Source organism: Drosophila gunungcola, chromosome 3R, assembly GCF_025200985.1.
Source record: "Drosophila gunungcola strain Sukarami chromosome 3R, Dgunungcola_SK_2, whole genome shotgun sequence".
NCBI lineage: Eukaryota > Metazoa > Arthropoda > Insecta > Diptera > Drosophilidae > Drosophila > Drosophila gunungcola.
The window spans coordinates 18,680,374-18,695,117 of NC_069139.1; the positions used below are offsets into that span (position 1 = coordinate 18,680,374).

The window sequence follows — 14,744 nt, forward strand, 5'->3', positions numbered from 1 at the left end:
AAATTACTCATACGCTACGTATTCAATTTTGATATAAACTGCCAAAACGATTCGGCAAACGCATTGTAAAAGCAAAGGAAAATCGCCGAAAAAGAAACGGGCGGAAGATGGAGAAAACTAAGCTGATTACCGAGCAAGAAAATCAAATGAAAACTCTGCGAAATAAATTTCATTGCTGCCTCAAGTGTTCGGGGGGAAAACCCGAAGAGGAAAAGGAAGAGATTTCGCAGATAAGCGAGGGGTGGTGTGGCAAATCCACATTGATTTCTTTATTGCACTTTTATTTGATTGTGCTCGCATGGAATTACGCATACGCCATGTGGAGACAAAGCAAAACTCTCATCAACGTTATCGGTGTTCGGCATCCGGAAGGAACAGAACAGTTGCCACCGGCAACAACAATCAGGCAACACTTACCAGCGACAGATAGATGTGGAATTTCTATGGGCTTACACTCAGAGAAAATATTGTGTAGTCACCAAACAAATTGTACTTTATTCAATAAATATATTCATTGTTGAGCTTTCTGTTTTAGAAATAATATATTTAAGTTTGTTTTTTAATTCTTTGTATTGCCTTGAAATGCCTTTCAGGAATAATTTGTCATTTTGATCAATACTAAATTTATAAAGAAAAAGAATATTTTATATTTATACTTTTGATAAAAAGAAAAATAATCGCTGAAATAGGATTTTTTTTTGACTGCACAGGCTAAATGTCTAAAACGTAAATGTGTCACGTAAATGGAGCGAAAATTTCAATAAAAATCATTTCAATTCCGTTGAAGCCCAAAAAGTGCCGTAACTGCTGGCCGCCCTGCTCTTCCCTCCCCTTTTAACTATCCTTTCCTTCACAGAATCGCAAAGGGCCTTCCCCTGCTACTATCAATTACCACGTACCCGGGCAAAGTGGCTCGGGGCCCGGATAAAAAAACTGTAAGCATTATGTCCTTCCGCTTAGGGGAAATTGAATTTTTTCGCTACTGGTTTGTATGTGCCACTCACCTGGCCTTGCGATGCAGCATCTCAGCCAGCGTGGGATTGTCCCTGGCCACATCCGGCGCATTGTCCACAATCACATGCGAGTACTCGTCGCTGAGCAGGTGCCTCTGCAGATCCGCATAGCGATCGTGTGGGATGGGTTTCCGCGTGGATATGCTGCCCGACGTCCCAGGACCTGCTGCTCCTCCTGAGGCTCCGGCAGCCGCGTCCTGGCCACTGGCCGCCCCACCGCTCTGACTTGCCGCCGCCTGCGTTGAGGCCTCCTTGGAGCCCGAGGAGTTGCTGGAATAAAAGCAAAAGTTACCAAGAGTAACTGTGTTAAAAGGAGCTGCATAAAAGCGAATTAAAAGTGAAAAGAAAAAAATATATGGCCATAATTAGCGGAGACCAAAAAGCCGGGTGCACTTGACATTGGTCTGGGTGGCTCTCGTTGCTAATTGCAACTGCCAAGTGCCCCAGTGGCTTTTAGTGGCAGCCATCGAGCTGAACTGAAGATGTCGAGCCGGCTAAGTGCCCCCTGGCCAGGCTCCCAAAGACACGCACCTGCAGCTAAGCTACTGAAACTTTGTCAGCCCGAGTTTTAGTTGCGTTTATCTAAGACAAGCTCGACCTCCCGCCCTCTACTCACCCAACCCGAAAGCCTAAACACACGTGGGACTCTTCACTTGACTGCAATGTTCTGAAATTGAGGGCCCAGCCACATCCCACATAAGACTGCACAGTGACAGCAAAGACTATTTATCACACTGCAATATTTACACTGCCCTGGTGAATATTGCACATTTCTTTTACTCACTTCTTTCGATCAGATTTTTTTAAATTTAAATTTATATTGTAATGATTAATTAATTATTTAATCAATTTAATTTAGTTGAGTTTAATCAATTAAATTAAATTACAGGTAATTTCTTTATGGGTATAATTTTAATTAATCTATATTTATCAACCCAGCGAAATTGGTTAAAATCTAACAATTTTGTCAATAGTTATTATGAAATTAAGATAAGCGTTTATATTTTCCACAACAAATGACGCTTTTGACTTTATGGTTTCAAGTGAGAATAAATTCGTTGTAGAGTAGGATACCCGTATCTAAAAGTCGAAGCACTCGTCATTATTCTTTATTTTATATTGCATTTATTTCTTTGGCCAAGCAATTTTCAAACAAAACTGCAGAAATTTCTTCGTCACCCGTAATTATATTTTGTCTCTCATACTTTGCACGCAGAGCACACTGTCCTTGTGTGCTGGTATTCAGCAGCATTTTAGACAGCGCCTGCTTCAGACAAAAAGAGTGCTCGAAAAATGAATTAAAGTTTTTGAATTTGTTGCATCCATTTTGCTAGCCTTGACTCTCCACAGCGCTTAGCAAAATGCTTGAGATATAGTATATGGTATAACCACCCGACTTCCAACCCAGCTCGTTAGCATATGTCCCAGGAACGGTAGCGGGAGACGGGAAACGGGAAACGGAAACCCAGAATTATGTAGCAGTTGTGTGACCATTAAGCCGAATGACACTACCGGCTGCCAACGAGCACTCGTGTTTGCTGGCTGCACGGAGCTCACATCATTAGGCCATAATCTCGAAATTTGACATTTTCGCAAATTGTTCTGTAGAAATTTTTTAATTGTGGCCCAAGTTTTTTGGGGCGAAAGCCCTGTTGTCGCCGTGTCTTATCCATCAGCCAGAGAGACAGACAGACAGGCAGCAAGCCAGGTGTGTGTGTGCACATGTGTCAAGAGAATGCAAAACTTTTTCAATTAACAGTTGCCAGCCAACGTCTGGGCCAAGACGGTAGATAGGAAAACGCAGGCAAGAGTGTGCAAAATGGCAAAATGGCAACAGCAAGCCGAGAAGCTGTCAACATATTCTTGGGCATGAGAATGAGAGAATATCTGGGAGCCAAAGCGGCTTTCACCTGCCGCCTAAAGGGCTTATTAAGAATTTGCCGCCGTAACGAGCCAGGGCAGATTTCGCGCGTTTTATTGGCAGCCGCATAATGCCACTTTATGTGCTAATAAGTATTTAAATTCCCCCCATTGTGCACCCACTTGCAGGAAGGGTCCTCGCGCTTTGTTTCGCTTATTTATGGTGCTCGTTCGAAATTGATTCTGCCACAGAAAATATGGTCACGCTGCTAACGCTTTGCTCTCGCTGCCGTTCCGATTGCACTGATCGATGTGGCGTGCACTTAATTACACTTTCGCGAAACTTTGCTCATTAAAGTGTCACGTGGTGTGCGTAACGCTGCCCACATAAGCTCCCATGTGCTGCGGTTAATTAACCAGTCAAATGCAACTGTAATGACAATAGACGGGCCGGCGCACAGATTGGCGGCCACAGGATCATAGGTGAAAGTTTAAGCAAGTCGAAAGCGATGTCGCTGCCAGGGGTTACTGGATGGATTCCCCGAACTACTAATTGGATTTTAGGGGGCATTTCGATTTAATAGCAGAAACAAGCATTTCAAGATAGTCTAACGTGCTACAAACTGGTTTGCATCTCCTGTTTCTGTTATATGATTTCTAATTTTGCAACAGGAATTCGCCTTAGCCAATTTAAAACAGACTTTGGCCGAATTTTTACTGTAAATATCATTTAAAGACTAATTAATTAAATCATATGTAAAATAATGAAAACACTAAAGGTTTAAGTTCATCTAAGCCAATTAAAAACCAAAAATAAAAAAAGATACAAATTAGGTGATACAATAATGATTGGCACAATCCCAATATCAAAATTAAAAAACAATATAGATATAAAAAGTAAACAATTTTAAATTGTATGCACATAAATAAGAAATTTATTTATAATTCAAAAAGTAAATCAAATAAAACAAACAAAATGAACCCACATAATTTGTAAAAATGTATCAAGAAAAATCTGAATTTAAAACAATTTAAAACTTGAAAATTTGATTCTAAAGATTTGATTTTAACCAAGATATGAAGGTCTTTAAACATAATTCCCCAAATATCTGGTTAAATGCAACCATTTTAATTAAAGGGTTAAGAAACTCTTCGAAAACAAAAACGGGGAAAACAAGAGATTGATAAGAACCCAAAAATGAGAATCATCTCTGAAAATGAGTTTTCCCTCAGCTGCTTTGGACGGCGGCGAACACCATTTGCAGCATTGCCAAGTTGCTGCCTCAGTTTTCAGTTTTTAATGAAATAATTAAAAAATTATAAGGCAAGCAGGCGGGAGGGAGGAGACAAGACACGAAATCAGAGGGATCCGGGGGATCCGGGGTGTCTGTGGATGGAGACGGGCAAACATTTGATGCTTAAATAGAATTTATTACGCTTCACAGCCGCGCTGCACGACTCAGTGCATGGAGGCATCATAATTTTGCATTTGCCATGGCGCATAAGTAGATAGCAGGGAGTTTGCCATGGAGAAGCGATGGCGATGTGGGCTTTCTGGGGCCGAACCGGGAAGAGGTATCCCTCTGACGCAGCCAATTCGAAGGAGCAGTTTCCGAAGGCATTCATTTTACGGGCTGGTGGCAGGCGGCTTATGAATTAATTAAATATTTACTGGTTAAACATTGGCGTTTTATGTTGCCGGAACGAGAGCGAGAGCGAGAATGGGAACGGGAACGGAACCAAACCAGCCAGGATCGGGATCGGGATGCGATGGTACCAGGAGTCGTTTGCTGCACCTGAAGGCGGAGGTCCTGGGACCTGGAAGGATGGTCTTAACAGTTTCCCTTGCGCCTTGCTGCGTCATTTTGATGTTTTATTACTCGACTTCCGCAGCCGCAGCAAAATGGCGGCCATTTCACTCACCCACATTCTGCACCCACTTTTGCCCACCGCACGCAACGCAAAATGTGGCAAACAAAAAATGAAGTGTTCAAAGGTAAACGTAAACCGACTCGGGCCCCTTTCGTCTGTATATATTCTCTATAGCAAGGCATTAACATGGCTCCTGTACTCCTTGTTCCTTGTTCCTTGTTCCCTGTTTCTGTTTCTGTTCCTCGTCCTTGTAGTTCCCAAGAAGTTCGCCCTGGCCTGCGTTTATGTTTTGTAGCAAATTACGTTTTAATGCCGGGGCCAACCAAGTTTTATTGCAACTTTTGTTGCATTTCAGTTAAATTGAATTATGTACCCTGCCGTGTTCAGTCGCCTCGGGGGTTTCTTTGGGTTGTTTGCCGGAGTCAATGGCCCGACCCCGTTTGCGATTTGTGCATAATTTTTAATCCCCCGGAATGGCCAGCGGTAGCCGTAGCCTGGTTCCTTTGGTCCGACTTGGGAGTTGTAAATTTCAACACGCTGCTTTGGCTCCGTGGGGGTTCAAAGCGAAACGAAAAGAAATGTTTTCAAATACCTTCAGGTTTGACTAAACGCTTTATTGTTTTTCGGAATTCAACAATTTTATAAAAGTTTTTACTTCTTGATTGGATATTTATTTTAATACGTCGTTTCAGATCTTGTTGTATTTTAGCTTTTAAGACGATTTTACTTACAAAAAATCTGTTTCACTATCAAAATTGCATTACAAAATCAGAATATTTAAAAAGGCCCTTATCTCAAGGATTGACGATTATACTTTTTGGAAATCTGTACTCGATCGAGATTTTGTGATTGTAAGCATTTTAATTTAGGTAATTAAGACACTACTAATAGCCTCAAGATCCATTTCCAATATATAATTTGTCAATTTGTTATTTAACGATACATTCCTGTTTTCCTGTTAAATAAGTGTTTGTATTATATCGATACTAATCTTCATAAGTTAAGCTATCGTATTTTAAGTTCAAGTCACCTTTTGCTCTCACTAATGCATCGTTAAATTAATGAGGGCCAGTAATCGCTATAATACTCGCAGCAACGTGCTCATTTTAAACCGAATCCCAGTTGCAAGGTTCTTCGGTGATTAATGGCGAATCCCGAGCAATAGATGGATCAGATTTCACGTGTAATGGCACCGGAAAGTGAACTCACCTCTTCTGCAGGAATTTGCGCTTGAACTCGTGCAGCATTCCACCGCCGCCACCGCCCCCGCCGCCCGTGGCATCGTAGTCGTTGCCGAGGCGGATCTTGTGGTGCTGCTGCTGCAGCAGGTGGCGATTGGCCACCCCGAAGTCCATTTGCACATCGACGATGAGGAGGAGTGTCAGCAGGACGAGGGTGGCACCCAGACTGATGACCAGCCGCTCCTTTAGTTTCATAGTACGCAGGACGGCCATGATTGGGTTTGTGTTGCAACTGGAGTTGCCGTTGCCACCAGTATTTGCTAGTTGATTGCCGTGTTGCGATGTTGCCGATGCGACACCAGCCTGATTTTTCCTATTGCTCGATCCGAAGCTGCGCAGCCTGGTCAGCCAGCCAAGATTCCGTTCCCCGTTGCCGTTTCGTCCAGGACTTGGGCCTTCGATGGCCTTGTCCACCGCCGCAGTTTGCTGCGGAGTTGTGCGGGTGGTGCGCACTATGCGCCGCCTGATCACAACGCGGCGTCGTGACCCAGCCTCCTCTTCCTCCGGCTCCGAGTCTGGATATAGCACTCGATCCGGCGGCAGCTCCTCCTGCTCCGCTGATGTCTCAGCTTCAACTGGCCCAGTCCCAGTCGCAGTCCCAGTCCCGTCAACTGGCCCTTCGAAATTCCCCCTTTGCCAATTGGCTACGCCTATTTGTTCAGCTGATAAATGACCGGCGAAGGGTTCGATACCAGACCTCGGCTGTTGCTGTTGCTGTTGCTGCGGCTGCAGTTGCAATTGCTGGCGGTATCGGAACCGCTGCAGGCGCTCTGCCAGCGGCGTCGACTGAGAGGCCGCCGGTCGATAGCTGAAATAAAAAAAAAAAATAGTAAAAAATTTCATTAAAAAACCAATACAAACTCAAGGCTGGAGGTTAGTGATGGGCAATCAAAATTCAATTAAGTTTTCATGACTTGAAGGGTCCCAAAATGAATAAAAAGAGGTTCAAAACAAATCCCACTTAATCCTTTCCGTAATCAAAGCTGAAAAGAACGCATACACTCCCATCTTTGTGAAATATATTTACAATTTTACAAAGAACATTGAAATAAAAAACAGACAAAAAATAGAGAAAAAAATTTAATTAAATATATAAAACAAAATATTATTAATGTTTAAGTAAGTCGAATGTATTTCTCAGAGCTTTGACTAATATTTACAATTTTATATCAACACAATATTGTGTGAGCAAGGTAGAGGGTCATAATGGAAAATAAAAAATGTATAAAAACGTGTTCGAAAAAGTTTAGCTTCATAAAATTTTAATTATCAACATATAAAAGTTTATTTTGACACTGCCAGTTTCCTATGATATCATGAAATGATTTTTCACTATATATATATTTATTTGATATATACTTTCAATGCATAAATTGATGTTGATATTATTATTGTTTGTGATAAGCTATTTGTGTTTATTTTTCGATTGGCTGATTCTCCTCGCTCGCTCTACGTTTCACATTTGTGTGGACCTGCCGTAACCATAACGAGCTTTAAAAATATGAACCTTTGGCCATTTTGTAGTTCGTATTTTGTGTCTGGTTATTCATAAAGCGGCGTCGGCAGCGGCGTCACGGCATCCGCCATTTTGACTGGCACCGGAAATGCGACAGCAGCCATTTTTTTTTAGTTTTGTTTCACTGGCCACTGTTATCGCTGTTCTAGCGTGTTGTTGCTATTGCTGGTTTTTTCTGGTGCCATCAAGTTGCCTGTTGTAGTTCTATTTTATTGTCTCCATTTTTATTGTTCATGTTTTTGCTGGCCCACGTAGCATGAAGCATATTTTGCAGGCAGCAGGCAGCAGGCAGCTAGCTCGTTGCCAGTTCGAGTCGGAATTTGAATTGTAACTGCAACAGGAAGAGCTGGTTGGTGCCAGGATCTCGAACAGGACCTGCAAAGTGGCCGTTGTCTGTTTGGACGGGTGGCAAGTTAACGAAGCTTGTTGCTGCCGCCTGCTGCCCACATGCAGAGTCAACACGAGCGGGCCGCTCGACGACCGAAAATTGTGGGCAAAATGTTGAATTGCTCCGGGCAACGAATGCCGTAACTGCATTAAATGTGGCCAAAATGTACTAGCTTGCATTCACACTCCGAAAAAAAAATAGAATTAAGACAAGAAATTAATTAATTTTATGTCCAGAAATTCTCAGGTGTAGATGTTTATTTATTAATAATCTGTTTGTTTACAATAAAAAGGTAATCCCAAAAAAAAGTATGTAGAATAGAGCACACATATTAAAAACGCTTACCATTTCAACATGAAAAAATAATTTTTAAGCAACGTTTTTTTTTACAAAAAATTCAAATTTAAATATCTCTTCAAAAGAAATCATTTTATTAAATGATTAAAATTTTGTGGAGTGCATTTTGGTATAGGCTGCAAATTGAATGCAAGCCCCTTTGATCGACAGGCTTACAGATATGTTGCTGACGAAACTCGACTCACAAATTGAACGTCAAATTCATAGGCAAAAATGCTGATTACAAGCGTAGATGATGGGAATAAAATGACAGGAACGGCACACTAAATTGGCAAACAAAGGGCGGCCGAAAAGGCCTGAGAAGGAGTTCAACGTCAATCAAATCACATATCATGCCAATTTTCTATGCAGGCCTCCCCTTTTGCAGGATGAAATCCTTGGCAATTGCTCATATCCATGACGAGATGATTTGACAGTCGCAGAGTGGGCGTGGGCGTGGGCGTGGGCGTAGGCGTGGCCAAGGGGTTAAGGCCAGACAAAGTGGGCGAAAAGTGGGTGTTGGGTACGTGTAGAGTACGTGTACAAGGAACTCGACTGAAGAGACCTCCGCCTGGCAACACAATGGCATCTATCGCCGTCATCAGCGCATGCAACATCAATGGGCAGTCAAATGCAAAGCACATACGTAATCCAGCCAGGCGGGAAAAGTGTGGGGTGGTGTTGTGAAAAGCGTCATCCACACGAGTGTTCCCTATCACCCGGTGAGGGCGATAAGCGCTATGCCAGTGACATGGCAAGTGAGATGGGAGACGGGAGATGGCAAAGTAGAAGGGCGAACGCTTTTAACAGCAATTGCTGTCGTCGCACTTTGTTGTTGCTTGATAAAACTGCTGCGTTGCATTAAATTAAACTCATGCGGTGTATTTAAACGCCGCATCGTCGAGGGTCTGGAGTCAACTAAGAGACTGGTGGAACAGCAACACCAAGAGCAACACCACACAGCAACGGAATCGTTTTAATGCAATTGCTGACAGCAGCAACAACAGCGCCAGTGAGTGACAGCAATTTCCTTTCCAATTTGCGCTTTGTTTTTATTAATCAGACATAAAGTCAGGGCAAAAAACAGAACAAAAAAAAATAAAAGAAAGCGAAATGAGGCGAGATGTACTTAAATGAGCTGGGGGCAATAAAGTGCAAAACAATTTAAAGCCCAAGATCGCCAAGGGTTGATGGCAGAAAGTAAGAAAATATTAATATCCCGCTTTGTAAATGATTAAACATCAAAAGGCTTGTAGTCAAGAAAGTGGAGCAAAATACATGTGCAAGAAAATATGTTAAAAAAAAAAACAAATGTTATTAATGTTCATTTTTTTAATAATTGTCTCATCAGTTTGCAAACATTTAAAAAGGAAGAAAACTCAATATCTTTTCAAAGTGATATTAAAATAATTGCACTTTTTTTATTCATTATTAATTGAGGGATTATTACCTGTTTATCGGTGTTATTTATTAATTTTCCCATTTTGAATAATGTTTTGAACTTGTCAAAGCTTTTTAGTAAATCAAAAAGTTGACATCCGCCCCTAAAAATCATTCTTAATCCGAATGAGAGCAGTGGAAATCAATCTGGGTTATCGTAACCGCTTATCGATGCATTAGGGTCGGGGCAATAAATCAAACTCACTTTCAATCAAACTTCGACAAATGCCTTTCCGCTACCTTTCTCCAGCTCGATTAGCCTTCGCCGGTCAACGAACTGCACTCTGCCTACTCTCGTTCACTACTTAGTAACACAAAGTTGTGCCGCACTTGAATCGCAGAGCTGTGAGACCCCCTCTGTCCACTTTCACCCCCCGATTCGAGCTGCTTGATTGCACTTGAGGCCCTTGTAACCTGTTATTTTGTTGCTAACAAATGCGTAACCCGCCTGAAACTTAGCTCAGCTCAGCTCAATTCGAATCAAATCAGCGATTGTGCAACAGCTTGAAATGACACGCTCAGTGCATCCACATCCACATCCACATCCGCATCCACCCTGCTGCCCAAGTGACCTGGCCACGCATCGCTGGCACTCTAGAATTCCGCTGGCCACTGGGTTGGATGCCGATTCCGATTGCGACTCCGAAAAAGACCCTGACAAAAGACCCGACTTATTGATCGATTTGTTGCCACACTATTAGAGCGGTTTGCACTTGAGCTGCTTACAACTAGTATAACAGTTCGCCTTATCGACCCAATCGAACGGGCAATCAATCGCGATGCCATTCGATATGCAAATGGTGGCCAAACTGTTGCAGCCACAGCCACCGTGTTGCCAATTCGATCGAATCGAGTCGAATCGAATCGAATCGAGGGTGTCAAGGTTAGTTTGGCTTACACGTTTGGCTCATTTACATGGCTCCTCCTCCATCCACTCGCTAAACTTCAGCAAATTGCGGGTGTACGAGGGGTGGGTGATGGTTCTGGTAAATGGAAAATGGAAAAGCTAAACGCAGTTTGGGTTAGTTGCCTTTCTGGATTTTCCTTTGCCAGTCGCTGCGCTCCTTTTGGCTTTTTGGCCCTTTGTCAATTTACCTTTGGCTGTGCAAACTTTCGCGTTGCTCCAGCGGCTGCAAGTCCAAATCCCACTGGTCGTCTCCGGAAAATCCAACTCCTTGCAGATGGTGATTCAATGGCAGCGATTTCTCAGCAGATTTGCCCCAGGTCATTTCATTACCAAAGTCAACACAAGTGTCCTGCTCCGGATCCTGGTCGTACTCCTCCTGCTTCTGCTGCTGCTGCTGCAGCTGTTCGTTGCTGTTAATAAAATTTTCCAGCTGGCTCGTTGACTTCCAGTTCTTGTGCTCGGCCGGAGTCCGGCTCATTGGCAATTCAAACGATGCACTCTGATGCCAACCATTGTGCGAAGTCCTGGGAATTACCGACGCCGGAGCATAGTTACTCGGGCCGAGCTCGTTATTATCCAGGCCATTGTATTGTCTCGCTGCCGATTGATTCGCAGTCATTGGCAATTGATTTATGCCCAAGGCGTAATCGTTGTAATCATCGAAGCTATTGGAACTGGGCAGGCCCATCTGGCTCCGGCTTCCAATTCCATCAGGCAGGCCGATTCTCTGAAGCGAAAAGCTGCTCTGGCTGCGGCTCCTCTCACGACGGGCTTCCTTTTTTTTGGCCAACTCCGCCGGGGTGGGGGCAAAGAGATTCCGGATGCTGGCATTCCGCTGCCTTAAATCCACTTCGCTGCCGCCCGACTTAACCTGGTTTGGTGGAGAGACGCGTAATTGTAAATGGAAGGCTCTTGGCCAATTTCGAGTTCATGCTCAAGCAATAAGGCAATCTTTTGGGTTAGTAGAATCGAACGGGGGCGCAGAACAATTGTTATCTTACGGGTAGGGCTAAAACCAACAATAATTTAAGCCATCAACGCAACTCAACTTAACTCAAGTAAAAAACAAACTCGGGGAAAACGCAGAGGACAATGCGCTGGGTCAACGTGGCGCACTCTCATAATCGGATGAAAACATTTGTGGAGTGCTACTTACATTCGTCCTTGAGGCAAGTGACATTGAATGAAGCGGACTCGAGGAGGCCAACTAGGAGACTTTTCCTCCCCCTGCCGACAAGGGTCATCAAGTGGATGTGGAGCCGGAGCGTTTGCCCTGCCGATTTTTCCTCGCTTTTCCTGACCAAGCGAGGCGAGCTTCTCAAAGCTGGTTGAGTCCATTCAATGGTAAATGTGTGTGTGTGCAGGAAAGTGCAGGAAAACCCACAGAGAGATAGAGGAGGGCATGAAAATTTCAAAAACGTTAGACAGATTAGCATAAGCGGATAATTCCGGAAAAACACAGCAATGGCAACGGCAACGACAACAACAGAAGCGCAGAGGCAGAAATAAGAAACCGTTTCGAATCCGAAGAGAAACGGGCAGGCAGCATGTGTGAAACGTTTAAGTGCTGATGTCGGTCGGCTTTGAGTATAGGAAAATTGGGTGGGAAACTAAGCCCAAAAACGAAAGCTCTTCTCCGGCATTTCTTCCAGCTGGCTTGCAACTGCAAAACAAAAAAAAAGCGAAGAAATATCCAGCAATACCTTGAAGCACAGACATTTCGTGTTTACCAAATACCAACAGCAGTCACATGTGGGAATACAGATTTCAAAAGATGTTCGACTGTTAGCTGCAAATTTTTCTATTTGCACTGAGTTAAATGTAAACAAAGCGGATCAGCAATGTCACAAAAATTTCAACTGTAATATTTTCAACGCGTGTACCAAATATAATTATTTTATTAATTTTACTTTATTAATACAATCAATTCCTTTGAAGAGACTGCTTTAAAGGTAAATCCTTGCATTTTAAGGCATGATACCCTTTTTACCCATATGTGACATAGTCAAAGGAGCTTTAATGATGAATGCCACCAAAAATGCATTCTGGATTCTGGGCCAGGCTGGCCATGGGGACTTTATCTGCCCTGGGAAAACGTTTTTCCACAGCTTTCCCTGTCCTGGGAAAACGTTATACCCCAGCTTGCTTTCCCGCTTCATGTCTCTTTTTACTTGCTCCTTGGCATTGACATTTTTCAGCTGCAAGACAGGAATACTTTCCATTTTTTTTCCTTGCAGCTTGTGTGTGGTTTTTCAGCCAAAATAATCAAAAGTGGTTGGGGATCTCATACACATGGAGATGGCAAAAGGAGATGCTTCCTATCCGATGCAGCGTTACATCTGTTTTGTTTGTCCTGAGAGGGAAATAGGACGACAAGGGAGGAGGGGCTGAAAGGAGGGGTATGTGGAGAAGTCCACAAAAAATTGCATGTCAAGTGAAATTACTTGTTTGCCAAAGAGAAACGGGTTAGGAATAGGGAATGGATGCGAAGGATACGGCTTGGAATGACAACTGCAGCTCACGTACATTCACGCACTTGCACACACCCATACACACACATACACACATACACACACACACACACTCATACGCTCACATGTGTGTAGCAACAATACGCCCTGTGAGTCCTGGCTGAGACTTTGATATATACGCAGACGACACTTCGATCTGCGAGGATATGCGGCTAAGCACGATAAATTGAGATGAATGTCTGGCATGCAGCTAAGTCTCTACAGCTATCTGTCTATATCTATCTATCTATCTATCTATCCGTCTATATATCCGCCCGGAATGCTCAATGCGAGTCATCTTATGCTCTCCGCACTTGCAACATTCCGGGGAAAGTGCATTTCCCTGTTGGCTGTCTATCATTCTCTCGCTCCTGGCAAAACGATTTTTTTTGGTATACCCTGTATTCACAGGTTGCAGGTGCATAATAGATTCCTAAAAAGGTACATAGCTATATTTAAGCACCTAAAAATTAGATAGTATTAAGTCTTGTTTGTATTATATTTCTATAAGTTTAAATCTCAAAATCAGTTTCTTTTTATAAAAAAAAAATTCAAATCTAATTTTAAACTGAAAAAAACTTGTATTTTTGACTTAAATGAAATAAAGGGTTGTTAAATTCTAAAGTCATTGCATTTAATATAACTAAACCTAAGGGTCCCTTTAATTTGTTGTAAAGCTAAGCAACCAACATAGGGCAGGGTATTATATTACTTAATAGTTTTTTATTTCGACTTGAAAGCACGGTGGTCTAGACGCATGGCTCCTCAACCGAGGGTGGCAGCTATAAATATTCGAAAATGTATTCCACTACATATGGGCCATAAAAATCCACTCCCAAGCATTTTAACTTTTATTTCCATTTGCGATTTCGTTGAGAATTCGTCTTCGACTCTCGGCGTGAAGCCATTAAAATGCGACACGCATTGGGCCTGCGATGGCAATGCATTGCAATGCATTGCATTGCATAATTTGGGGCGTGCGGGAGTGAGCCGGAAAGCTGGCATAAAATATTCATTTAAAATGCAGCACGCAACACTTAGCCGTGACGTATTGCAACTAACCCACCAGCCAACACCCACCACCCACCACCCACCACCACCCACGCATTTAATTGCGGGCGTTGCAAATGCAAATGTCACAGAGCCGGCCACATTTGCATGCCGATGACAGGGCTCCACTGGACGTCTACTGGCCATTCCAATGGAGAAAGCAAATCCTAATCCCCTGCTGCGCTAGACTGGGGAGCGGGGGCAAAGTGACAAAATGACAAAACGACTGACTGACTGACAGCCCTGACACGTGCTCGTGTGCTTGAGAGGCGTAACAATTCGAACTGGCAAACAATGAACTAATAACGAGAACTTACCCAATTCAAACGGCCCGCCGGAGTCCTTGCACATTCATCAACTGTAAAATAGAGAAGAAACATTTTGATTAGCATTCGGGATTGATAAACGAGCATTTATTATAGTACAACATCAAAAGGCAGATGGAAAGCGAATCGCTTTGCATAATCAATGCTGGGAGCAGTAAATGAAATGTTAGCCGAGCACAACAAGTCATTAGGTTTGAATTAGATTGAAAGACAACATTGAGCGGTGGAGCGAATTTCAATTAAATGGCCTTCCCAAAGACGTGAAATTTAGGTCCTTGTGGATCA

The 14,744-nt window shown here is 43.0% G+C and overlaps 1 protein-coding gene across 9 annotated transcripts in view; it reads right to left on the reverse strand.

The window, feature by feature from the left end:
- LOC128258729 (extracellular serine/threonine protein CG31145) overlaps window positions 1-14,744 on the reverse strand; it is a 68,684-nt gene that overhangs the window by 16,704 nt on the left and 37,236 nt on the right. For 7 of the 9 annotated variants that reach the window (XM_052990688.1, XM_052990946.1, XM_052990607.1 and 4 more), the window contains 5 exons: window positions 14,451-14,491; window positions 11,730-11,897; window positions 10,762-11,444; window positions 5,955-6,794; window positions 1,005-1,283 (listed from right to left, as the gene is read on the reverse strand). In XM_052990688.1, coding sequence (XP_052846648.1) covers window positions 1,005-1,283; window positions 5,955-6,794; window positions 10,762-11,444; window positions 11,730-11,753 — 1,826 coding nt within the window. In that variant the 5' untranslated portion in view covers window positions 11,754-11,897; window positions 14,451-14,491. Of the gene's footprint in view, window positions 1-1,004; window positions 1,284-5,422; window positions 5,878-5,954; window positions 6,795-10,761; window positions 11,445-11,729; window positions 11,898-14,450; window positions 14,492-14,744 lie in introns of those variants that run through there. The other 2 variants (XR_008268022.1, XM_052991204.1) reach the window with 2 other exon arrangements.